This window comes from Xiphophorus couchianus, chromosome 21 (genome assembly GCF_001444195.1).
Source record: "Xiphophorus couchianus chromosome 21, X_couchianus-1.0, whole genome shotgun sequence".
NCBI lineage: Eukaryota > Metazoa > Chordata > Actinopteri > Cyprinodontiformes > Poeciliidae > Xiphophorus > Xiphophorus couchianus.
Genome location: NC_040248.1, coordinates 11,653,279 through 11,679,912, shown reverse-complemented (window position 1 = coordinate 11,679,912; position 26,634 = coordinate 11,653,279). Strand labels below are relative to the sequence as shown.

The 26,634-nt window shown below is 41.9% G+C and overlaps 2 protein-coding genes across 3 annotated transcripts; one reads left to right on the top strand and one right to left on the bottom strand.

Moving 5' to 3' along the window:
- On the top strand, nt 1–15,625 carry wasf3b (WASP family member 3b). Of its 2 annotated transcripts, none has more exons than XM_028005448.1 (10): nt 1–98; nt 6,966–7,112; nt 9,441–9,575; nt 9,737–9,890; nt 10,523–10,640; nt 10,908–11,089; nt 11,164–11,439; nt 12,898–13,220; nt 13,695–13,842; nt 15,092–15,625. In XM_028005448.1, the coding sequence occupies exons 2-10, from the start codon at nt 6,980–6,982 to the stop codon at nt 15,228–15,230; spliced, it is 1,608 nt and encodes a 535-aa protein (XP_027861249.1). In that variant the 5' UTR covers nt 1–98; nt 6,966–6,979; the 3' UTR covers nt 15,231–15,625. The 2 variants fall into 2 exon arrangements, with proteins under 2 accessions (XP_027861249.1, XP_027861250.1); XM_028005449.1 differs by having other exon boundaries at nt 15,104–15,234.
- gpr12 (G protein-coupled receptor 12) lies at nt 15,276–26,285 on the bottom strand. The gene is made up of 2 exons (XM_028005450.1): nt 25,557–26,285; nt 15,276–21,693 (listed from the first exon to the last, which is right to left on the bottom strand). Exon 2 carries the CDS (start codon nt 21,691–21,693, stop codon nt 20,656–20,658), a length of 1,038 nt encoding a protein of 345 aa, XP_027861251.1. The 5' UTR covers nt 25,557–26,285; the 3' UTR covers nt 15,276–20,655.
- Between the last annotated feature and the right edge of the window lie 349 nt (nt 26,286–26,634).

The following is a 26,634-nucleotide window of genomic DNA, read 5'->3' as shown; positions in this document are numbered from 1 at the left end:
AGTGGCCAGACGGGCTGGGGACGCAGGATGGCAGAGCTAGTAGGAGTAACTAACGGGACATGCGGACGGAGTGATTTCTTCTAATATTTCAAGTTCTGGTGAGGGCCTTATGATACTTTTTACAATCAACAGTGACACCATTTATTATAATAGTGACATTTATGTAGATATTTCTGCAGACTCTGGTCTAATTTGACCAAACTAAATAGTCGGAAGACTGGACATAAGCTAGCTAACCAAAGTGGTCAGTCAGAGCGGACCCCCGGCGTTGGAGAATATAATACACGACCCCGAAACATTGAATATTATCCCTGCTACCAGGTTACTTTGAAGCTATTTAACCAAAAAATAAAAATTAGTGCTTGCTAGAGAACCCAATCGAAGACGCCAGGTTAAATTTTGATTATAAATAGTAGAAATTTGGGGAGGGAGAGATGAACAGATGTGGGTCAGTCCATTGGTAACGAAAAGCGACGGTGCGGAACAGTGATTGATTGCGGTTGCCATCAATTTACGCCTCTGTGTATGTGTGTGCATGCTTTTGTCAGCCTGAGGGGAGGGAAACGGAAGAGGGTGCTTAAACGTGAAATTTAGACATCTAAATAATAAATTGAAGAAAGAAAAAAATAGCAAAGAAGTGGCTGAACTGGAAATGGTAAGGATAAAAATGTCAGTATTGCAGTAAAAAAGTAGCTAAACTTGGATTTGCATGAACAACATTTTGATTAGTCAAGTAATAATTTCCTACAGTATAAGTTTATGTAAAAATACTACGGTTTTCAAGTGATTGCACAGCAATTTAAAACAAAAATAGATAGCAAGATCTAATTGACTTTATTCTAAACTGATTATAGCACATTGATTTGTGCCTTCATAATATTTATTTTTATTTTGATATGTATTTGATATATTTATCATTGATATATTTGATATAATTTACTTGATAATTGATATATTTACTTACAACCGAGATACCTTTTAAAAATATTAAGTGGAGTTTGTTAGAGTTGTTTTTGCAGTCAGTATCATAGCTGTCTGTAGAAATAGGATCAATCCTAATTATGTTAAAAAGGGTAGATTTCTCCTCACAGTAATGGTTACAGTTAGCTAGTTAGCGGATTTCTGCCTTTCTCAATCACAAAAATCTCAATGGGGTAACACTGTAAGTTAAACCTATACACCAGTGTTACTTTTTCTAAAGATATATTTTAACATTTAATCAACCCCAACCACATTTGAGCTGCATTTAGGTGACTTGTATTTGGTTGGCCAAATAACCAAATACATTTTGGACTACATTGGATGCAAGCGCTGTGTACCCCTAATATGTTTAGTAAATTGAAGAGTAGGGATGATATAGATGCATTAAAATCAGTATCAGTCGATGTTAGTCATTTCTTAACATATCCATTTGGTCCCATAAGTAAACTGGTGTTAATAACGATGTTTATTTCCATCTTGTTGTCATTTGTTTATGTGTTTTTGGGAGGAGAGGAGGTTGGCCAGGTGGTATTTGTACGGGCATTTGATAGTGAAGAAGGGAATCGATGTCGACGGTGTGGTCACTTTTTCCCAGTGTCGATAGGATAGGAAAACGTATAAGATATATAAAATATCGATGCAACAGAAACACCGATATCGTCCCAAATTTTCTTATCGATGCATCCCTATTGAATCGACTTCCTTTGCTCTTTTTGCCCTCATTGAGTTAAGATAGAGACAGCAGCAGCAAGAAGCCAGAAAAGAAAAGAAAGAGTGTGGAAAATCTGGGTTAACAACTGCAAATATCATCAATACAACATTTAACATTAATAAGATATTTTCCTTCCTTGTCACATTGCCTTACAGAAGGTTGTGTCAGTCAGTGGTCCGACACAGATAATGCTCCATGTGAAACTAGTTCCAAAGCGGAAACTCTCAAATGTACTAGAAGCTGGACGTAGAGCATGTATTACAATATTAAAAATAAAAACGCAGCCTAAAACGCCCAGATTATTAGGTAGAAAAAAGGCAAATATTGCTATTTTATTGAATTACCCACTACATTCTTTTCCCAGTATTTCAATAGATGTCTAATTTCAATGTAACCGTAAAGGTTTATAAAAAAAAAAAAGGAAAACCACTTAGGATATGGTAGTCGTTGCGTAACTGTTTTAACATTTTTGCTATTACTTTCTCCACAGTAATGCTTTCTATCATTGCAGCAACATGTTCAGTGCTATGTGCATGACTGACATTAAACATTGAGAAATAATTAATTGATTAATAACATGCACTGAGAATGAAATTTATACTGTCTTAAACCTGTAGCTCTACTCAAAAATTAAAATCTCCCAACATACCACTCAGTCGAACATAGTTTGACGATTAAAAAAAAACTGATTAAAGCCTGATACAACAAAACTGTTGTCTGAAATTTTTTTTTTTTAAAGCTGATTGTTCATTTGACCATTTTAACAAAACCTATCTGATGTTTTTTTGGTATCATAATTGATACAAAAGATTTTTTTTGCAGCCATGTAGTTGTTGGAAAAACATTCTTTTTATATGTTTATACAGAATATATAAAATATTGGTTTTCACGTAGTGCAGCAATTTTTTTAAGTAAGGTACAAACTTTGTTAAAGAGGTTGCAGTAGATATTAGTATCAACACTTCTGGTATAGTTGGTGAAATTTGGGGGCGGACACATTAAGGCGTGAATGGTGATAATTGTGTAACTACTAGCGCTGTCACATCACCTGCTTCACTTTGGTCTCTTTTATATGCTATAGTTCTTCAATTTAAAAATAGGTCAAAATCAGACATCAGAGTCCTCTTTTCACCCCAGCAGGATTCTATATTTAAAGGAGTTTTTCCCATATTCCACTATGTTTGTCCCTGAATATTATTAGAACCAGTAGACGTTCCTGGTTCTCGTTTTGTTTTTAGACATCGTATTTGGGGCAGTGAGATCTGACGTAATCCAGGATGCATTATTTATAACATTAGAACAAGCAAAACAGCCTCCGACACGAGAAGCTGGACGTAGAGCATAAATTGGTAATGACCCGCCTTTCAGAACTTAATGGAGCTCTCAGGTCTGTAGTAGTAAGGGCCCGGCTGCCGGCGGCCTTACTACTAGGGGAGCCGAGTTTCGTCCCGGATGCAGCCCGAGTGTCACGTCTCGGAGGATGAAAGGCTGTTTTTTTGGGGCTAGCTAATGGGACATTTGAGAGGCTACCTGGTGTGATGTTTTGGTGAAGGGCGGGGTGTGCATGTTGTGTTGGAATAATTAAAGCGTCCAAACACATGACCCTGAGGAAGCGTTGGGCACCTTAAACACAGGAGCGAGGATATCTGTCGAGTTTGAGTTCAGCCTTTTTAGAAAAAGGAGCGCTAGCTTGCTTTTGCTTTCAGTAGAGGGGGACTTAGAGAAGGTTGGGGAGGAAGATGAAGAGAAGGAAGAGGATGGTGGAGGGGAGGGGGATTCATGGGAGAGCTAGTGCTGTTGCCGTGTGAACGGAGCTCTATTGTCCCGGGAACCTTTCAGTGGCTTCCCTGAGGTCCCTCTCCAGACCCATCCCCCCACTCAATCCAGCCTGTCTCCATCACACAAACACAGAAACACACACATATATATATGCTCTGCTGTCTCTTTCCCACTCACCCTTAAAACACACTCTTTCTCACACACACCGTCTCATTTACTGTATCTCATCTGTCACACTCTTATCCCACTTTGCGCCTCGTTTAGAGCGCCCTCCTCTTTTCCCCTCATGTCTCACGAGCAAGACAAGGCTCCCACACCCCCACAACCCTCCGGTTGCTCATTATTTCGCCTCATCAGTGTGATTGTCATGCAAGCCAGACAGTGTGAGCAAAAACATGCAATCTTCTAATTTGCATCACCTCCTTTCCAACAGAAAGCTCAGTGTTTCCAAAATGTTCATGCAGAAAGCTGAAAGCCGTGGTTTTGGGACACTTCAGGCATCTTGTTGGCTGGATTAGTCATTCTTTGTGGCAGCCCATTATGGGTGTAATTTTACACTTTGTTTTAGCTTGTTGGCATGATGCTGCCGGATCTAGTTAGGAGTCTGTGGGTGGAAATCATTGCGGGTGACTGATGGCTAAACAGATGACATGTAATTACTGTGGTTTCCTATTGAGAAATTATAGTTCATCATGTTAAAAATCAGCATATTTGACCCTTTTACAGGTTTTACTCTGTTTTGCTTTTTTTCCCTGCATGTTTCAGATTATCAGATGAATTTTAACATTAAACAGAGAGAACACGAGTAATGACAATATAGCACGCTTTTGGGAAAGCTGAGTTCGACTTCACCGGCCATAACCAAGGCTGACTACTGCCACACCTGTAGAGTCGAGAAGTCTTTTTAATAAAACCTGTCTGATAACGAGAAGTGGGCCAAAAGGGTCTAAAAAAGCAACACATTATGCCCTGATCTTAGGAAAGTAAAGAAAAGTTGAGAATCAATGACATTTACATTGACTTTTAAGCTTAAAGTTATTCAAATTCCGACAGATTCATGGTTCAAAGTAATCTTTTAATTTTACCAAAATTTTTCTTCCTAATGGAGAGTAATTATTACTAACAGCGAGTCCTGACTTGAATCTGCTGGAAAATCTGTGGAGCAAGCTAAAGATTAGGGTGATGGAAAGGCGGCCCTCCTACCTCAAAGACCTGGAGTGCATCAACACAGATCAATCATCAAAACACCTGTGAGAACCGCCATTAATTATTGAGAATAGTGTAAATACAGTAGTTTTCAACATTCATGTTTAAAAAAAAAAAACTTAAGTTATGTTTCTCAAAATAGATTCTACTTTATATTGTTTTATTATCTTTCACTTGTTTCGTTCTGTACAAGCATCTTTGTTGAATAAAACTATTTTTAAATCTAAGTCAGTTGGAGGTTTGAACACATTTGGGCAGGTCTGTTTTAGGCCAGAAAGGTTTATGAAGCCATTTCTAAGGCTTTGGGAGTTTCGTAGTATTCTTGGAGGATCAGTACTGTACATTTCAATTTGTTGCCAAGAATTCCATTTTATTCAGGTTTTTATTCTGTGTTGTCTATGTTTCATGAGCCAGTCTGCTATTATTAGCCCTCTGTCGGGCTGCCAGGTCTCCTGTGTCGATGCAACCTGCTTTTCTCCCTTTGCAGAAAAGCTGTGCAGTAAAAACACTCTGGAACCATAACTGAGCCTGGATCTTTTCGGGAACATTTCGTTTGGAAAACTCTCCTTCTGGTTGCTTCTCCAGCTGTGACTGTATTGTTCTTTTCCAAGCGTTGAGCTGAGACTGGAAGGTTTGCTGTGACACCAGAGAGGACCAGGAAACAGGAAGAAGACTCGAGCTGCAAAAACAGGAAGCAGGCAGAGGGGCTGATAAGACGACTGCTCTCTGATGCTCAGAGAGTAAGAGTGTGTGATCCTACAGCGATTGAGCGCTAATTGAGGCAGTCATGTTCAGATTTGCAGGGAATGGGAGCAAAGCACAGTTTATTGTCTGCAGAAAGCCAAAGAAAAGAGAGCTGTGCCTCTGGGTGTATTAAAGTTTTTGTTTTTATTTCTGTTTTTCTTTGTGCTAAGCAGAATCTCTGGCTGTGACAGTTTTCCAGCTGGGCCGGTGACAGGCTAGCCTGGGATTAGCTGGCATGTTGTATCTTCCCATCACTAATGCTTTAATCTTTCCTCCTGTCGCCAGCAGTATATTGGCTTTGGTCATTGTTCACAATCTCCCCATCAACAACTCACACACACACAAATTGTTTTTACACAACATACAGTGCTTTGCAAAGCATTTTTGAACTTTTTCACATTTTACCAAATTACAGCTACACATTGGGTAATGATCTGGGGTAGGGATTTTATGGGCTATACCAACTTAAAGGAAAATTATACATCGTTTTCATCAAACTAAATAAAAATCTAACATCCGATATGAACCACATTTCCCTACCTGAGGTCAAGTGTGAACCAGGTTTTGTAAATTTGCACATTCACAAAACCTGTGCAAATGTGAGCCACGTTTCTCTGCAGTAACAGCTGGAAATCTCTACCAACATTCCACATCTGGAATCATCAATTTTTCCCCCCATTCTTCTTTGGAAGAAAGCTCAAACTCGGTCAGATTAGAAGGAGAGCGTCTGTGAACATCAGCTTTCAAGTCTTTCCACAGAGTTTCTCTTGGATTTAGGGCTGGACTTTAACCGGGTCATTTTAACATATTTTAACTCTGGCCTAACTCTGGATGAAGAAAAACATCCTCGATGCATGTTGCTGCCATTGTCAGTATGTCTTGTCACTAGTTTAGTTGATGATTATTGCTGTCTAGATACAGACTCTACAAAAGGCCATTTGCTGAAAGAACAACACAGTAAAAGCCAAAACTGTGCAAAAAGTACATACATTTTGCACTTAAGAAGAAAACCCCACTTTGTTAAAAAATATATAATACCCAGAACTCTTCTGGTGAAAAGGTTTAGCTTCCCCTGGTTTAAATTCCTTAACGAAGGGCTGAGTTTTTCACATGTTGATAGAAGGTTTTTTAGCTGCAGAAGCATCCTTTGCTACAGATGATCAAGTGTTCACTAAAGGAATGCTGTCTATTTGCATTTTAGGCAAACAAAATGTTGAGTTTCTTTTGTAAAAGGTAATTAAAATTTTTTTAAAAATATATTTTATGCTGTACTTTATGTTTCCAGAGTTTTTTAGAAGACGTTTTGTTGCTACTCATCGGTTTCAATTCGTGACAGGATACTGACACGTTTCTACATTAAGCAATTAAATGTCACTCTTGGGAAATCAGACTGCTTTCCGATATATAAACTTCGGCATTGATCATTGAAGTAATTAGGAGTTTGATCAATGCTTTGCTCATTAACGCCTCAGCAGATTAGATGCTGACAGTCTACATCTGTGTCTCATCTGATGTGTGTGTGTGTGTTTGCTCCTCCCTCCAGTCTGAGGCCTCGCCATGCCGCTGGTGAAGAGAAACATCGAGCCGCGTCACCTCTGCCGGGGGGCGCTGCCGGACGGCATCGACAGCGAGTTGGAGTGTGTGATGAACAACACCTTGTCAGCCATCATCCGCCAGCTCAGCAGCCTGAGTAAGAGACACACACTCACCGAGGCAAAGTATTTACACCCCTTCTTCACGTTTTGTTGCCTCTAGTTTCCACAGTCGAGCCAAAGAAAAGCAATCCCTCATGATAGTGCTGCCATCACCATGTTGGAACGGTGTGATTTGGGTGATGCACTGCCCTCTTTGTTGAGTTGTAGTTTCCTTTAACCAAAGCATCTTCTTCCAACTAATTGCAGGCGACTTTCAATTAAACAAACTGATGCATAAAATATTAATATCTGAATAAATTAAAAGAGAAAACAGATTGAAAGTACAGCAGCACCTTCGGGGTTTTCCCCCATTAAGCTTAGCATGATGATGTTTATACTCTGCGGATCCTCTTTGCGCCGGCTTCATTATTAATCCTAAAGCTGTGATTGATTTGTATGTCGTCATGGTTACAGTGGTGGAGAGGTCACAGGGCTCGCTGCAGGCTTACGCCAGCCTCGCACTGGGACACAGAGCGCTGAAATGTAATCATTTCAGACAGCGCCGCAAAAGGACCTTATCCATCCAGCATGTGACCGAGCTGCTACTCTGGGTGTGTGTGTCGGAGTGTGTGTTTGTGTAAAAGCTGTTTACGCGCTGGTCTGTCGATATCATGGTCCACTGCAAAATGGAGGTTTTACAGCGCCATCCATCTTCCATCCACTTCCTATTTCCACACACATCAACACACTGTTAATGTGTTTTTATTTAGCACTTAGCTGCGTTCATTTTCCAACTCTCGCATGAACTGTGCTGAAAGTTTGTTGTGGGATAAATTAAAACATCTATCCTCTCTGCTTTTTTGGCCCCTCCGTATCGATTCTGTCTGCGTCTTATTGTGTCAAGTTCCTGCTGAGGGAGTTGGCCTCTCAGCAACAGCTGTGTGAGTTAAATATAAATGCTTTCAAGGGCCTGACAGAGGAAATCTACATACTCGGTTGACTGTGGATGCTTTTGTGCACATGTGTGCGCGGCAGGGCCGTAACGAGAGGCCGGGGCTGACGGGCTCAGCATGACGGATTTGGGATTCTTCCTTCCTCTAAATGTTTTCCCTGCAGCCCATCCTGTCAGCAGGCCTGACAGAAATAGCCCTGTGTTCTCTATAGGACGTTGTACGTAATGTTCTGCACTGAAATAGTTACACTATAATGAAACTTCCCCTGTTTGATTTCAATCAGGGTTCCAGTGAGCAACAATTTCCAATTTTAGGATAAGTCAGTTTTTCCTACATTTTCTCCAAATAGCCACGGCTGTGAATTGCATTGCTTAGCTTAAAAAAAATTCTCATTCTCTTTAAGAAGCTTTAATTATATAACAAACTTTGGTTTTTCTTTACCTCTGTAAATCTGCCTCGCCTCATAAATATGGCAATAAATTTGAACTCGATGCTCTCCATGGTTGTGAAGTACAAACGTTAATGTACTTCATTGGTATTTAATGAGGAGCAACACAAAGTAGTCTGTGATTGTGAAGCGGAATAAAAGTGATCCAAAATAAAATTTAAAAAATGTTAAATTAGGATTCTGTCTTTTTTCTTACGCCCCTGAATGAAATCCTTCACAAGTCATGTGTTCAGTGGCGCCCCCAAAGGACGGAAGGAGGTGCCACGGCCCCACAAACCTAACCATTGTTGGAGTAATTTTTGTTTTTGCTGTCAGAGAGTCAGCAAACATGTTCTGGTCAAATGGGACCAAATCTGAACTTTTGCATCTTTACATTCAAAATGCTTTATGGCAGAAAACTAGCAGTGTATGTTGTAGAGGCAGCATCTTGATGTTGGGAATGCTTTCCTTCAGCAGGGACAGGGAAGCTGGTGAGAGTTGATAGAGATGAAGTTCAGTGAAGCGCTCCAAACGATGTGATGGAGTTTGAGCGAGAGGCAAAAAAAAGCTGGTAGACACAAAACCCAAAAAAACAAAATGAAGAAAGATTTGACAGGTGTTTTTATGTGCGAATATTAAGAGGTTTTAGTTCCAAATTAGTCGCTCTACATTTCTCTTTTAAGAAATGTAGAAATTTGGTGGCGTAAACGAATGCAGCTGTTTTTGGTCACTTGCTGCACACTAATATCTACTGAGATCAATTTGGATGATTTATATTTGACTCGTGTTAAATTATTCATGAGGTAATTTCTTTATGGAGTCGTATGAGTTACAGTTCCCAGCACTGATCCTTCGACTATCGTTATGCGTTGTATCACATTATTTTTGTATTGATCGGACCTCAGGGCCTGTGGGGATCCGCTCGGCTTGGAATGAAGATTAAAGTCTCTGTCCTCCTCCTTCAGTTTCCCATCAGTTTTTTTTTTCTCACCTCTTTTCTCCAGGTAAACATGCAGAGGACATATTTGGCGAACTGTTTAACGAGGCCAACAATTTCTACCTGCGTGCCAACTCTCTGCAGGACCGTATCGACCGGCTCGCCGTCAAAGTCACGCAGCTGGACTCCACAGTGGAGGAAGGTGGGTAGAAGGATAGCACAGCAAGCCGCCATCTGTCACCAAAGTGATGTCAGTCTTGTGTGTGTGTGTTTTTCATGATTTCTAATAACTGAAAGCCCTTTTTCTTTTAATAACGGTGGGACCATTTCTCCGTTTTTATCTCACTGTTTTTGTTCTCTCAGTTTCTCTGCAAGACATCAACATGAGGAAAGCCTTTAAGAGCTCCACCACTCAAGACCAGCAGGTGGTGTCCAAGAGCAGCGTTCCCAACCCGGTGAAAGAGATGTACAACCTGAGCGACAAGCCGCCACCGCTCACCATCCTCACGCCTTACAGGTCCGCCTTCTCCACATTGAACTCTGACATTCTGCTGGCTGTTTATACTAAAATCTACCACATTTCTACCACAAGCCCTGATTCTGAGCTTAACGGAGCTTAATTGAAGTGTTTGTGCTCTAGCGGTCAATTTGCAGTTATGTTTTTATAAGGTAATGAGAAACATGATGGCATTTCTTCTTTTATTTATATTCTAGTTCTAATTGCTTTTAACTTAATCTTGGCTTAGTTTTTGCTATAGATTTTGTATCTAGCTCTGCAAATGTTCACAAAATTTAAAGTCCACATAAAATATTAATACTGGAAACAATATCAGCCCAAATTTTCATACTGGTGCATCCCAATCATCAATTATCCGACCTAAATATTACCAGGATCTCATTGATGGCAATGAAAAGTGAAGTATGCCAAATATTAGTGGGGATGTATGCAGATATTTAACTTCTAATGAATAATTTAAAGCTTAAATTGATGTTAATTGTACAACAGGTAACACTGGAACCTAAATTGTTTCTTTGTTAGCCAAAAAATAACATTTCGTTCCTGTTGATGGTGAGTGGATATAAACCTGAACTGTAACAATGGAGACATCTGTATATCATAACCTCCGTATTTGTTTTTTTATTTTTTAGAGATGATCACAAGGAAGCCCTTAAATTTTACACAGACCCCTCCTACTTTTTTGACTTGTGGAAAGAAAAGATGCTGCAGGACACGGAGGACAAAAGGAAAGAGAAGAGGAAGCAGAAGGTAATGAAACTGGCTGGGATCTTCTCCCAATCAGTGCTAGGCTTTGATTTTCCACAGTGCTTGTCTGCAATCTGCTTATGAGGTTTTAATTGCTTTCCAACCACAACTTTCTCCAATATTATGAGGAGTAAAACAAAGTAATTTCAGTGGAACTTGGTTTAATTAAAAACACAAGAAAAGAAGTGCTACAACCACGACTTTTGGAGAACATTTTATTTCCAAGTCGAGTTTGAGGTTATATTGCATTTTTCTTACACTTTGCTGCAGGAGCAGAGGCGCTGTGTGGATGGGACTCTGCAGAGGGAGGTCAAGAAGGTCCGCAAAGCGAGGAACCGTCGGCAGGAGTGGAACATGATGGCTCTGGATAAGGAGCTGAGGCCAGACCACCGGCACACAATTCACAGAGACAGAGCCGCCTCCTCTGAAGGATCCATGTCACCAGAAAACAGGTACTTACGGAACAAAAACTGGATCTTTTAAAAACTATTTTTATTCCTATCACTGACTATATTATTTCTCTCAGGGGTCACAGTGTGGATCAGCATCACTACCCCAACAGCATGAACCATGCCGGCCACGCCCACACCTACTCCGGCCCCCCGCCCAGCATCCTGGCCGCCCAGATGGCTGCAGGACACGCCCCCCGGGGAGGAGGCGAACACGACAGTAGAGGCAGGACCATGATGGCCTACCAGGGCGGGACGCTGGGCCGCCCCCACCACCACCAAGCCCCTCTGCCTCCTCCACCAGCTGAGGCCATGAATGGTGGCTCTATGTCTCTGCCACCAATGGACTACTGGTAAATAAAGTTTAAAGCAGGGGTTAGATTGGAGAAAACTACCAACACTGCAGGTCTCCACCTAAACTCACCAAATTGACAAGGAGAACATTTAGCAAAGCAGCTGAGAAAGCCAAGCTAGCGCTGGAGGAGAATCTGTTAATAACAGGATAATTATTTGTTATTTACTCCAAAGATCTGACCTTTATCTAGGAGTAGCAAGTAGACGGTAATACCAATTAAAAATTTTCCTTCCACTGTTTCAACATAAACATAAACACCTACATCATTGAAACAGGAGTACTTTACAGCTTTACAGTTAAAAACACTCTCTGCCAGTTTTAAAGGTTTTAAATCATTACTTTAAAAATCCAGAATAATATTTTTTATATTTATTTATTAAAAGGGGTGTATCAAAAATGATAATTTTATGCAATATGTTATTTTTTTAATCAAAAACTTGGATTATTGCCTTGATTATTTCATGTATTTGATATTTCCTTGAATCTGCCTTGGCAACCAATCAGGATTGCATAAAAAGTTCGCCTATTTCCATTTCATGCGAACTACTTCTCAGTCCAGCGCTCCTAAGTATTGCTGTAAACGGAATAATTAATGTGTTGTGATGATGTGCTGAAGGCAGAGTGTTGGATAAACAGGAGCTTTTTAAAGAGACAGCGGTCCAATTTCAAGGCATCAAATTGCAGAGTTTCTTTTCAGTTATGTTAGTTATATACAGCATTTTTACAACAGAAGGTAACATACTTACTTGGTTGTGCTATAAAATGGCACGATATACTTGGAAATTACATAACACTGCCCCTTTAAAATAAACTAATTTTAAACATTATATAGTATAAATATAATATAAGGGCTTCCAACAGTCCAGTTGCATTTACAGTCACATTTTCAGCTTTCTTTTTTCTTCTCAGTATAGCTTTAACTAATTGAGGCTTACCGGCATCACTTTATGTTTCGCTCTCTATGTTTCCATGAGGTTAAGGTTCAATCTGCAGCACATTGATCTCTTTCTTCAGCTGGTCTCCAGTAGCTGTATTGTTGTTCCTCTGAGGTTAATCTTAAAACGTTCTGATGCTTTTAATGTGTGTGTTTTTCAAAATCTCATTACCTGAGAAGGATTCACCTTCTTTCATTATTCTGCTTGAGCAATTAGATTTTAATGACAGAACAAATGAGAAACAGGGGACATAATTGTCTAATCCCTGGACACTTTCCAGATTTAATTTACAGGATCCAGCTAACAAAGGCTCACTTCTTTTCTTTTCAGCTCTGAGCTTTAACTTATTGCCAAATGGCTTTTCTTTGTTCAAATAGTGCCTGCTTTTGATTGGTATCAAAAATACTTAACAGCTCAGGCTCCAACATGAAATGACTAACTCTGTGTTATTGCTGCCCTCTAGTGTATAGCTGCTGGCTGCTATGGTTTCTGTTAACTCATCCCTCTGTCTTCTTCTGCAGTATGGACGGCTATGCCAACACCGGCCCTCCCCCGCTGCCCCCTGCACCCCTCATACCTTCTGCACAGACGGCCTTCGCCTCACCACCCGGCGGCCCCATGTCCCCCGGCCCCATGGCCGTCTCCGCCGGCTACGCTCCGCCTCCGCTACCTGTATCTGGAGCTCAAGTGGCTCCTCCTCCTCCCGGCCCCCCGGGGCCACCGCCTCCACTCGTCCCAGCTGGTGCCTCCCACTCCACGTCCTACAAGATGTCTTCCGCGGCGCAGGCTGAGAACGCGGCTGTCAACGACGCTCGCAGTGACCTGCTGGCTGCTATACGCATGGGTAAGATTTACTCGACTTAATGCAGGAGAAGATTTAGTTGAAGCAACCCACTTGTCTTTTATTGAGGAACATTTTTCTAATATTTTAAAGTGGTTTTAATAAGTAAAAACGTCTTTCTGTTGTTTTTTAAAAAAATTCATTTTCATGTCAAAGCTCAATTTACATCTTTTTGGATTGTCAACACTAAAAAGATCAACCAGTGTCGTTATCTTTTGAAGAATATTCAGTACAAAAAGCTGCCATAAAGGTCAAGACAGACACAGAGTGAAAAAGTGAACCTTTTAAAGGCCAGTTTTGAAAGGTTACAAGATACTGTGATTCCTTGGAAGAGAAGAAGGAATACATCTGAGATAATTTGTGCAGTATTTTGAAATTTGTAATTAGAGATTGAGTTTATTCTAGAGCTGTTCTATTGTAGAATAATTCTTCCCCGTTTCATGAACGTGTCAATAAAATGTGCTTTTCTGTCTGCAGGCATCCAGCTGAAGAAGGTGCAGGAGCAACAGGAGCAGCAGGCTAAGAGAGAGCCTGTTGGGAACGACGTGGCCACCATCCTGTCGCGCCGCATCGCCGTCGAATACTCCGACTCGGAGGACGACTCGGAGTTGGAGGAGAACGATTGGTCAGATTAACACAAAAAAAACAAAACAATAGGAGAACTACTGAAACACGTTTAACCACACGCTCACGCTGAGGAACACTCACTGTGACACACCCACAGACCATCAGAGACTCTGTCGCTGTAAAACACAGAAGCTGCACTTGAACACAATCACATGCTGTAGGGTCAATATTAGCTGTAAGATGTAAACTGGAAAATGCAAAAAATACTGTAAATGAACTTCAAATATTGACCACTCTTTAATCTGTTAACCACTGAGCTTCATTATACTACTTTGAAGCATTGTGAATAAACCCCAGTAGATGTTTCTATATTATAACACTATAACACACCATGTGAAGGTGATTACTTCCTGCATAGTCGGAGCTTGAAACTATTAGAGCTATTAGAAAACCTTCCTCTTGACCTAACCTGTGTACTTATCTTTTTTTAAAGTGTTTTTACTGAAATACCTGTGTATGTATACCATAGATCTTGAGGTAAGTCTTTAAATTGTAGATAAATATAACTGGAAGTATAGGGAGAGTTTAGTGGTGGCTTTTTGAAAGGGGCAGATCTGCTTTGGTTTAAAATGAGGTTCTGTGGGATTGTTACTGGTAATCAGTGTCTTACTTGTGGTGACCATTTAAATGACCTGTTTGGAAAAACTGAGATCCTAAATGGATTTCTGCTGTGCTAAAGATACTGACCGCAGATAGCAACTCCACAGAACCCCAGCTTAAAGTGACTTGCAGAAGTATTTATACCCTTTGAAGCTTTTCAGATTTTGTCATCTTACAACTACAAACTTTGATACATTTGATTAAAATTCTGTGTGACTGACCAACACAAAGTAGTGAACATAGAAGTGAAAACAACACCACCTGTCATATCTTTAGAATTTATTCATGAATAAAAACATAATTTTTGTGGTACAACTTTGTTTCTATTTTGTGTTAGTTTCACCTCAGTTATGCACCACTTTGTGTCGGCCTGTTACATAAAATACAATAAAAATACATCAAAGTTTTTTACTGTAATGTGACAAAGTTTGGTGTTTAAAAAGCTGTCAATGGAGGGATTATTTGTGAAATGTCTTATTATAAATGAGCCACCTGCGTTTGCAATCGCTCCCTGCTGTGAATGTGTGTGTATGTGGGGGAATGTGGGGTGGGGGCTTAGTTTGTAACTCTGTAACCTCTGACCCAAAGAGAAATAAAATCATGAATGAAGGATCGCTGCTGAGCCGTCACGTCTCTTTAATGCTCAGCTCTCGTCGCAGACGCAACACACACCTGGCTGCAGGACTTCGGTTGCCATCGCAACAGTGCTGCTATGAAGGGAGTTGCCAAGGAAACAGAAGAGCGCATAAAAGGAGGGCAGTGAGCCACGACGAGGATGGAAAATAAACACTGGTTAGAATTTTTTTTTTTAAAAATCAGTGGAGGCAGGAGTTTTATGCACAGCACATGTTTGTCTTTAATACAAAATTAACAAGATCTCTCAGTGGAGTGCACTAACCAAAGCAATAAAAAGTACATCTAACACCTTGGAAAAATAGACGCCACGTTCACATAAACATTTTTTTTTCCTTTACAATATTTCAGTTAGGTTAGTGCAGGTTGATTATCATGAATACGTTTCGTTTTGCAGATAAATTATTCGTTGTGCCATTTTCACCCCCCCCCCCCCCCCCAAAAAAAAATAAAGTGCATTTCACATTGAATATTACATCTACACAAGATGCTGTAACTGTGACTTCAACCTCATCTCCATCTTAAAAAATAAACAGCAACACACACTCTCACGCTCACACACACATTCACAGGCTCTTGTGTGTTTTGATACTTAGCTCTAAATTAGTAACCATCAGAAAGAAAGACGCCTCGTCCTGCTGGTCCAACATCTTGCCACTGATATAAAAAAAACAAACAATTTTGTTCACATCTTTGTGCATTGTTATCACAAAATAAATGCATTAAGTAGATAAACAAGGTGTTAAAAAAACGATAATTACACCCAACCTCGCAGTTCATCAGCTTTCCTTGATACAAAGCCCTTATTCAAGTGCTCAGCAGTTAAAACCTTGTCAGTACAGCTGCAACAAGAGATTCACATTCCCCGATTGTGGGTCGATTCAATTCCCAAACATTTGCCCTTCCCATCAGTCGGCAAACCATTAAAAAAAAAAAAGAATAAAATCTGCTGCATATTGAAGGGAGCAAATGAATCAAACGTTAACAGAGAAAAATAAATGGTGCAACCCAACTCTTCCCCACAGACTGACGAGCTTTGGTAGCACCATGCACGGTGGTAAGAAGCCCCCCTACTATTTACAGAAACGAAACTCAAGAGGACTTTGATAGATACTACATTCAGAGAAAGGCTTTACAGCGCGCTCGTGCCGTACAACGACAGACACCTGAAAGGAGGGAAAAGGAAATGCAACCTCTGAGTGACCGTAACAAAATAGACTATTCTCCAAAAGGTAAACAGTAAAGGTTTATGATGCGTCTGACCTGCAGCGCCTTGCAAAAGCTTTCATACCTCTTGAACTTTTCCACATTTACGTTGCAACCACAGACTTCAGTTTATCTTATCAGGATTTTACAAGGCATTGTGAACTCTGAAGTGGAAGGGAACTTATTTTCTAAATATCTCAACAACGTTTTGTATGCAGTAGTTTGTATGTATGTAATTTTCTTTACCTGAGATTAAAAGAAATGTGAAAATTAACCCACCCTAAATATACCAACATTGTGAAACATGGTGGTGGTAGCATCATGCTATGGGGATGCTTTTCCACAACTGAAGCAGGTTAGCTAATCAGTGTTGATATAAAGGGCGATAACCTGTTAGCTACATTTCAAGGGTTTAGATCAATAGTATCCAAACTGCAGACCGTGGGCCATTTGTGGCCCTCAGAATCATTTTTTTGCGGCCCTGGACTACAATGTGGCTTCCAGCTGCATATTGGCTAACGTAGAAAAATATCTATTTTTTTTATGAAGCGAAGCCTTTCAAACACAATGCAGATAAATTAAAAATCTTTTCAAAAATAAAAATATTTGCAATACAAAATATCAATTCTCTATTAAATAGGTTTTTGGCTTTAATAAGAAGAATTTTATAGTAAACTGACATTTTTTAAATTAAAATTTAGCTTAATAAGTTTACATTATAAAATGCTCTACCTTTTAGGTCATGAAGATTTCTAATTGCAGCAAAAGGTGGCTCTGAATGCAGGTGGACATTTCTTAGATCGTTAATTATAGAAACATAAACGAGAAAACATTTTGAACTCTGTGGTTGTAATGAAACAGAAAGTGGAACCGGAGAAGCGGTGTGAACACTTTTGCCCAACACTGAGGGTCTACGGGTTTGAGCCTCTCTCTGCACACATTCTCAGGCTACTTTTCCATGATTCGAAATGTTGATTTTCATTTTCCAAGCTGACCTTCCAGTCCTAAAAAATATTTCTCTCCTGCTTCGTAGCAAAGCTGAAGACTTGAAGCTCCTGGAATGTCATTAAAAGGCTCAATGAATAAAACATAAAAACCAAACAAATAATTAAAACAAAAACAAACTCATCTCTGTATTTGGAAGTAGCCGTTTTTAGCTCATAGGATCATTCAGAGGTCACTTGACAGACACCTGCCTCAACCAGACTGATTTAAGCTGGAGTGTGACGACAGAAACCCCAGCAGGATTGGGGTAAAAGTTCATTCAGAGTCACTTTTCCCTTTGGCTTGAAGTGCTGGGGCGCCAAAACGTCCTGGTCCCACTTCCTGCCGAGAAACACAAAACGAGGCCACTTTCCTCAGGAAAGTGGACAGTGAAGGAAGACTGACAGTGTAAATCCTCTAAGGTAAGGGACGTCGATGACACGAGACACATCATAGCGCACACTTGTGCACACACACACCCAGAATGCCATGCGACTCAGAGCAGATGCACAATCACAAAAAAAAAAAAAATTCCCTTTTTTGTTATTCAAGCCGACAACGCCTAGTGAAACCTTATCCGCTCAGGAAAGGAAGAGGCAAACGGAGAAAAAAAAAAAACTTCACAACTCTGCCTCCCCCCTGATGTGACAAATGATCAGAACCCCGTTCGGGGTTTGTGGATAAAATGAGGCAGTGTTGTCACCAGGATGAACGAGCAGCTCGGTCTCGCCCCGACCCCCGGGAGTGACTAACCCAACGCTTTCTTTGTCATATCTTTCACTTTTCTGGAAACGTTATGGTGCTTCACGGAGCGCGGATGTTATTGCTGTCTGAGTATTGCTCTGCATCTAAAAAAATAACTACCATTCAGGCTAGTTATTGCTGACAAGATCTGGAGTAACAGTAGAACCAACAGATGATTGGAAACAGTAACTCAGAGCAGCATGGAAGTGATGGGGCTCACATACGCAGCGCCTTGCAAAGGTTCTCCGACCTCTAGAAGCTGTTCTAATTCTATCACGTTACAAGCACAAAGCGTGGTGTATTTCACTGGGATTTATTAGATAAACTAACACAAAATAAATGTAAGGTGGGACAAAAATGATACGTGGTTTTTTACAAGTAAAACTGCGATTCCTATTTGTACACAGGCCTCTATACGCTTATATTCCTAAATAATATGAGTGTTATTTAGGAATAACGCTAAGCTGCTTTTTGCATTCAAAGGGCTGTAGTGGCAAAACACATTATCAACACCATGAAGCATTGTGGTGGCAGCATTATGCCATGGGGATGTTTTTTTTTTTTATTCCTCAGCTAGGAAAGGAAAGCAGATCAGATGAGACCAGAATAAAACTTTTTGGTCTACGTGCAGAGCGCTATGTTAGCACCGCGTGTTACCCTGAACACACCATGAAAGCACTAAAACAAGCTGGTGGCAGCATCATGCTGAGGGGACGCTTCGTCAGGCACAAAGAATCTGGTCAGAGTTGGATGGGAACGCGGATGAAGCCAAACGAAGGGCCAGCCCTGGACGTAAACCTCTGACAGGCTGCAGAAAACTCCAGACTCCAGCAGAGGTTCACCTTCCAGCAGCAACAACCCAAACATTCCCCTAAACACCCACAGCTGGAGGTTTTCTGCAAAGCGCTTGCAGCACACAAGATTTTTATGCAAATTTTCTTCCAATTCTCTTATTACGCTCTATCCCCCCCCCATAAAATCCCAATGAAACACATTTAAGTCTAGTTGTAACGTGATACAATGTGAAAAAGTTAAAAAGTGGGACAACTTTCACAAAGTATCGTAACGCTAAAAGCAAAAAGCAACATTTAAAAAAATTAATTAAATTAAATAACAGCTGCCATGACCTTGGTGTGACAGTTTTAGCTCTTATAATGCAGCACATGTGAGGTACATGGTGGTACTCTGTACATAGACAAAATTATTTGGGTCATGGTGAAGTCAGGCAGCCACGGCACATAGCCTGCAGTGGCTACGCGCGGCCCACCTCGCGTCACTGGACTGTGCTAGTTGCATGCTAATTACAGCTAATCCCGTTAGTTAAAGATGCTGTCCAGTGTTGTTTTTGTTCTCACAAACAGATGCACCCCGACAAGAAGAACACAGCTGGTTAGCAAAACATGGATTCACAAAGTACAAAGTTGTTTTGTTATTTTTTTTAAAAAAGGGCGCTGACGGGGAAAAAATACATCTTTATATTTGGGTTGGTGACATCACAAGAGGCACGAGAACCAAGCTAAACAGCCTGCATTAGCAAAGGTTATGATGGACGACTGAACACTCATTCTGAGCTGAATTCGAGCAAGAAGTTCAACCCTATGTTGATTGAAGAATTTGATCGAAATGATGAACGTAGAGGGGAAAATAAAACAATAATATAAACGGATTTTGTCAGAAGAACGCTGGACAGATTCCTCACACCTTTTGTGATGTCACAACAGACATGTTTGTGCGGACGCTTCCTTTTTACAGGATTTCATTTTAGATAGAAACAGGTACAACTCGGAATGAAATGTTTTATAGATTAGAAACTATAACTAAAGTGAGTTTGATTGATTTTAAAGAAAAGTCTGGCGTGGTTTTGCTTTAAATCTAATGGTTTCGGTAGCTTTCTGACCAAATCACAAGAAATTTGGAAAACTTTGGTGAAGTGGATCTCCAAATAGATCCTGAGATGTCTTTAAATAGTTAGATTTTTTTTAAAAAGAGTTAAATATAGGCTTTCTTTTTGGTTTGGTATATATAAACTAACAAAAATACAGAGGGCAGGTACTGCTTGGGTGGGTCTGTTTGGAACCTTTCTTATTGTTGCGCATTCATGCGCAATCGACAGCCAGAAGAGAGAGGAGAGAAAGCAGCGAGGAGGGGGGAGAGAAATGGGCGAGGCGAGGAGAAAAAGAGGCTAGATTTCTTCCCCGGCGTCTGTGGAGCGGATCAGAAAGCATCGGGTCTATTTTTAGCTCTCCGGGTCTGCTCAGCTTTCGACGCACGTCCAGGGTGCAGCAGCAGCGGCGGCGGCGGCGGTGGCGGCAGCAACCGGGACGCTGCTGCTGCTGCCCCAAACGGGCTTCAAGTGTTGCTCAGCCGCTGTTCATCAGCTGGGATCATTTCTGTGCATCATGAAAACAAGCAAAGCTACAGAGCTGTCAGAGGGCGTGCGTTTTTTTTTTCGCGCACCGGAACATGGGGATGCACTTTCCGGTAGAAATTAAGAACACACAGAGTGGGCAGGATGCAGCCCACCTTCTTGGCCTGGCGCTGGGAAGACAGGAAGACGCTTACGCTGCTGCCCTCCTCGTAACGCTGGACGGCTCCAGCGGAGGAGCAGAGCTGACCCTTCTCGTCTCACCCGGGGTCTCCGAGGTCACACGTCGCTGGGTGTCCGAGCACGGTGCGCCACGCTGGTCGGCACGCAGCCACAGCACACCAGCCACAGCGCCTTCTGGATCTCCTGGTTCCTGAAGGCGTAGATGACCGGGTTGATGACCGAGTTGTAAGTGGCAGGCACCAGCGTGGCGTAGGTGTACAGCGGAGGGTAGGTGTAGTCGGCTATGAGGGAGTAGACAGTGAACGGCATCCAGCAGGCGGCGAAGGTGCCCAGGATGATGGCCAGGGTGGACACGCCCTTCCGGGTGGTGACGTAGTGGGGCGTGGCAGCCAGGAAGTGGTGCTGCAGAGCGATCTGGTGGGCGTGGCGCATCACGATCTTGCAGATCTGGACGTAAAGCTGCAGCATGAGGCCGAAGAGCAGCAGGAAGGAGACGGACAGGACCGCGATGTTGTTCTTGGTCAAAGGTCGAACCACGCTGCAGGTGACCTCCTCGGCCAGGCAGTTGACCCCTGTGACTGGCAGCAGGCCGAGACACAGGGAGAGACCCCACAGCAGCACCAGCATAGTGTAGGTGAAGGCCGCCGTCCGCTCCGAGTTGTAGGTGAGGGCGTAGTATAGCGACAGGTAGCGGTCGACGGTGATGGCCAGCAGGCTGAAGACGGAGGCCGAGAAGGAAGCCACCACCAGACCCACCGTTAGCAACTGGGCCGAGTCCGAGCGGAGCAGGTAGGCACAGGTGAAGTGAAGGACCAGGCCCAGGCCGGTCAGCAGGTCGGCTAGAGCCAGGCTGCCAATCAGGCGGAACATGGGGGCTCTGAGCGTCGGGTTCTGCCAGATCACCAGCACCACCAAGGCGTTCTCGCAGGCAATCAGGGTCCCCGATGAGCACAGCACGATGTCCCAGGGGTTGACCAGCAGTGGCAGCTGGCTGGGCCGCAAGGGGGAGTCCTCCACTGGGAACGACCCCAAGTTGGTGCTGTTGTCCATCGGGGCCCCGCTGGCCCACGCTGTGGGATCAGGGCTCAGCCAGCTGGGGGAGACTGGTGGCTCCTCACTCACTGTGCCCCCCATCTGAAATTAGAGCACACACACTAAAATTATCACACGCAGAACATTCAGGGGGTAAAAACACAAGCTCCATCAGTCTGTAGTGAGTAGATCTCACGACGAGGCAAAGTAAACCGGATTGACTTTCCTCTTCGTCTTTGCACATTTTGTTCAGTCATGAAGAGGTGATGTTCAAAAAAAAAGCAGGCATAAGAATGTGAGAATATTACGCTAAGTCTAGACAAGGCAAGTTTATTTACATAACTATACACGAGGTAATCCGGAGTGCTTGACTCAGCGTCACGGGAAAGACAGAAAGACAAAGCATCAGAATAAAAGCCTTGCATGAAGTTAAGATATGAATTTTAACCCTCCTGTTATGTTCCGAGTCGAATTGACCCGTTTTAAAGTTAAAAATTTTTTTTAAAATAGTTGGAAGTATTTTTTTTGCATGAAACTTTTTCTATTTGTCCTAAAAGGTGCACTCTACATATAAATTGAAAATTAATTCATTTTACACATCTGTACCAACCCCTAGGTCTACTTTTTACATAGATACTGTTCGGGTCAATTTGACCCGGCAGTCAGGTTAAAGTGCAAAAAAAGATTAAAAAATGTCCATTTCTATATGTTTCCTTGCAGCTATGAACCATATTTCACCACAAACAACCCTGCACATGCCGACACACACACGCCCACTTTCTCACCACTCTCTTTACTTCACTAGGAAACTGCGAGAAAGCAGACAACTTTTGTCAGGAATATTTTCTGTTCCTGTGGACAAACTCCACCCACACTGAGTGACACTCAGCAGAAGTGGAGGGAAACATAAATACTCTCTGCATGACTCATTTGTCTTGATTTTAATCAGCGGGTCAATTTGACCCTGAACAGTTTGTGTGTCTCAAATTCAATTATAAAGATCACCCATTAAAAAAAAAAAGAAGTGTAATATAAAAAAAATTTACCAAAGATCATTTCAAGAAAATTATATATTTTTTGTGTCTAGGTTTTTTTCAGTGGACATTAAAAATGTAAATTCCATTTTTTATGTCCAAATGAGTAAATGAGTAGGTTGTCGTCATTGATCCTTAATTTCTGAGAAATAAGAAAAACATCATTGCACAAATATTGATAGAAATGGTTAGTATTGGAGTTAATAATTAGATACAAAAATGTTTTGGAGGAATTTTTTGGTTTCTGACACTATGGCATGATTAAACACTCCCCGGGTCAAATTGACCCACGAACATTTTTGCTGTGCCATAGAAACGAACAGAGATAAATAAATGTTTTAAACAGTTCATCAGTCAGATTGTTTTGATAAAAGCTATATAAAAAAGTTATGCTTTCAGTCCCTGACTTAAAGGGACCAATCTCAGGTTTTCAGGGAGTTAGTTCCAGAGCTAAGGAACAAAACGAGATGCTATCTCGCCTTGTTTAGTTATGGTCCGAGGAACACTGAGTAAAAAAAGTCTCCGTAGACCTGGGGTTCTTTACGGTTCAGACTTGACATGCAACGCAGAAATGTATTTTGACCCAAAACTATTTAGCGTTTTATAAACCAATAGCAGAATTTTAAAATTTGTATAGTGCAGTTATTTGATCCAATTTCTTGGTGTTGGTCAGGACTAGAGCTGCAGCTCCAGGCCGACCAGAAAAGATGTCACTGCTGTAATACAACCTACTCAAATTGAAGGCGTGCAACAGTTTTTCCGTGTCCTTGTTTGACAGGAAACCCATTAATCTGTCACCATTTTTAAGATAAACATAAGCTGATTTAGTAACAGAACCTGGGAAGAGCATGGACCGCAGGATCAATAAACGTCACTGGCTGCTGCTCCTATCGGCTGAAACAGGAAACAGGGAGAACAACTCAGACCCACCTCAACAGATTGGTAAATGTTGCTTGGTCTGATGAGTCTTGGTTTCCCCCTACAACTTTTATCAGGGCCAGAATTTCAATATGAACAATGTGGAGGATCATGGAGTCGACCCCAGTCGTCGGGGTTCACTGCCCCTGTGATCTCTGCAAACACCAGATCTCAGTCACACCTTTGAGACTGAGATCACAACCTAACGCTTATTTTAGAAATCATGTGAGAAACACATGGAGAAAATTTTATTTAACATCTTTATCCTGCTCGCCATCAAAGAAAACTGAAAACATGTAGCTCACTGATCCACTGCTTCCACTTTCAGAAGCAGTGGAACGTTACAGCCGAGCCCTTGATAAAATACTGCCTGTCTTTGTTCAATGCAAATCCATTTACAGGGTCTTTGCACAGCTATTAGGCAAGTCTTATTTTTGAGAGCAGTTTTTCTAACCACACTGTTAATACAAAATGCTAATTAACCTCAAACATGAATGTTTAAAAGCTTGAGAGGAAGGTATTGGCTTTTTTAGGAGAATTATTGTGCAGAATTATTTTGCAACTAAAGGAAAAACTAAAGGAGAAACTATTTTCCCGTCTGACTTTTTTTTTAAATTTTCATCTGTTTAAGTGAGAATTGTAAACAAGCGTCACAAAACTCTCCAATAAACATTTTTGACATAAAAAAAAAACCTGTCCTCAAGTTCTCCACTGGGTTCGGCTCAGGTGAAGAAAGGGGCCATGTCATACATTTTCAAACTTTAATACTTTCAGTGGCTAGCTATTCAGAGGTGTACTTTGATGCACGTGATTGAGCAATGTCTTGCATAAAAATCACGGTCTTTTTGAAAGATGCCGACTTCTTCCTAGACCATTGTTTGAAGAAAGTGGGTTTTTTTTTAAACACTTTCTCGGGAGTTGATTTTGAGCCCATCTCCAACCTGAAAAGATCAAACCAATTTTTAAAAAATAGTTTTGACAAGTAGACAAAACTATAACTCCTTTTTTGTTTGCTTTTACCAAGGATTTCAATTTCTTCAGTGTATAAAAATCCAGTTTAGGTCCTACTACCGGTAATTAAAGTTATTTTTTTAGATATTAAACTACAGTAAATCAAACCAGCATCGTTAGGTAGCTGTGGTGAACAATCTTATTTTTTCTAGAGGCGTTACAGTAGAGTCGACAAATTCCAGCCTGGAATCCCAAACTAGTTCAGGATGCAACTTATTATTTTCATCAAAAGATGGCGCCCTGAGCGTTTACCCACATCTTCACCAAAACAGCCACTGTAAAGATACATGAATAAATCTCTTGAATTGTTTTACTCTCTCATTAATGTTTCCAACACAATTGATCTAAAAAGCTGGGCTTGATCACTTTATCCAGCTTTGATTTAAAACAGTTTTTTATCACATTCACTCATTGCTCGGCACAGTCTCGGTTTTCTGAAAGTGGTACTGAGTGTTCTCTGGCCTTTTGGAGACTAAAGCACGCAGCATTAGTGTCACTGCTCAGAATTAAGCTTCGTTAGTTCTTTTTAAAAACGACCAAACATTACACTCTGCAATTACTAAATAAGGTACAGCCGCGTTGTCAGTGGAGAGGCGTAACAGATTGACTAAAAGTTATCACAACAGAGGTCTATTACGGTCAAGGGCTGCGTTTATAAACGAATCGACAAAAGAAGCCAGCGGATAACCAGAATCGATGCTTTGCACCAACTTACAGGTTGCAGAAGTCACTATCGACAGCGCTGCCCTGCCAATGGCCACAGCTCAATCCACCAGCTGCTAGAGAGAACATACCGCACCCGACACGGAAACACCACCACATCCCTGCGCACCTTGCTTTGGAAAAATGGCATTGCACCTTCACTAGCTCAGCCCGCATAATGAAGGTAAAGAAGGGAAGGAGAAGAAGAAAAAAAACATGCATTTCTCCATTCATGCAAAAGATGCTCAGTAATCACCAAGCTTCCATCCATCCATCCGTCCATCCATCCATCCAGCCTACCTTGACTCTGTAAGGTGCGACTTCCCGTCTAGATGGAAGAACGGCAGCTTTGTGTTCCCATGTTAGGGATGCAGATGATGCGGCGCCGGCGGACAGAGACGCAGCTCAGCGAGGAGAGGAAGAGGAGGAGAGAGGATCATGGAAGAAAGACCGGGGAGGGAAGAGCGCAGCGACGGCTCGGCCACTGACGGGGCCGTGGACTGCGGTGGTGCGGGGACGGAGCGGCGAGTGGAGCAGCAGCGGCGGCGGAGGAGGAGGAGAGGAGAAGGGGGGCAGGAGGTGAGTGAGAAGAGAGGAAGGTGGAGATGAGGATGATGATGCCGCTGAAGGAGGAGTCCCAGAAGGGCCACACTGGTTGAACTCCGGTAATTTGCCTCGCGCTTCATCAAGGATACATTTATTGCCGAGTAAACAAGAGTTTTTTTCTTAAATGTTGAGAATATAATTTAGCAGGAGTTATTGTGGAAGATGTTTAACTTGCTTTTGGCCAGACTCAAGTTTCAGACGGGAGGTTGCTGGATGCAGAGAGTCGCTTTTCCTCCCGCGACGCCCTGCTATTCCGGTCCTGTCTGAGCTATTAACAGCAACCCCCATGCGTGTCACCAACCTCCTCTTCCTCATCCTCTTCCTCCCTGTCTTCCATCTTCTGCTGCGAAGTCACCTCAGCATACAGGTGGGTTGCACAAAAATGCTTTAACATGACCATGCAGAGGGCTGCACAGTGGCGCAGTTGGTAGCACTGGTTGCCTTGCAGCAAGAAGGTCTTGGGTTCGATTCCCGGCCCGGGGTCTTTCTGCACGGAGTTTGCATGCGTGGGTTCTCTCCGGGTACTCCGGCTTTCCTCCCACAGTCCAAAATTGGTCTCGCTAAATTCTCCGTGTGTGCATGAATGTCCTAGTGTCAGACTGACCTGTCCAGGGTCAGGGTGTACCTGGGAGGGGTGCTGGTGAAGACACCAGCACCCCTCCCCTTAGATAACTTTGAAAACATTCATAAAGTGAAACGTATATAGACTCCCAATTAATCATTTAACTACACTGCATCAATGCGGTGCGACATGGAGAGGCTCAGATTCAAA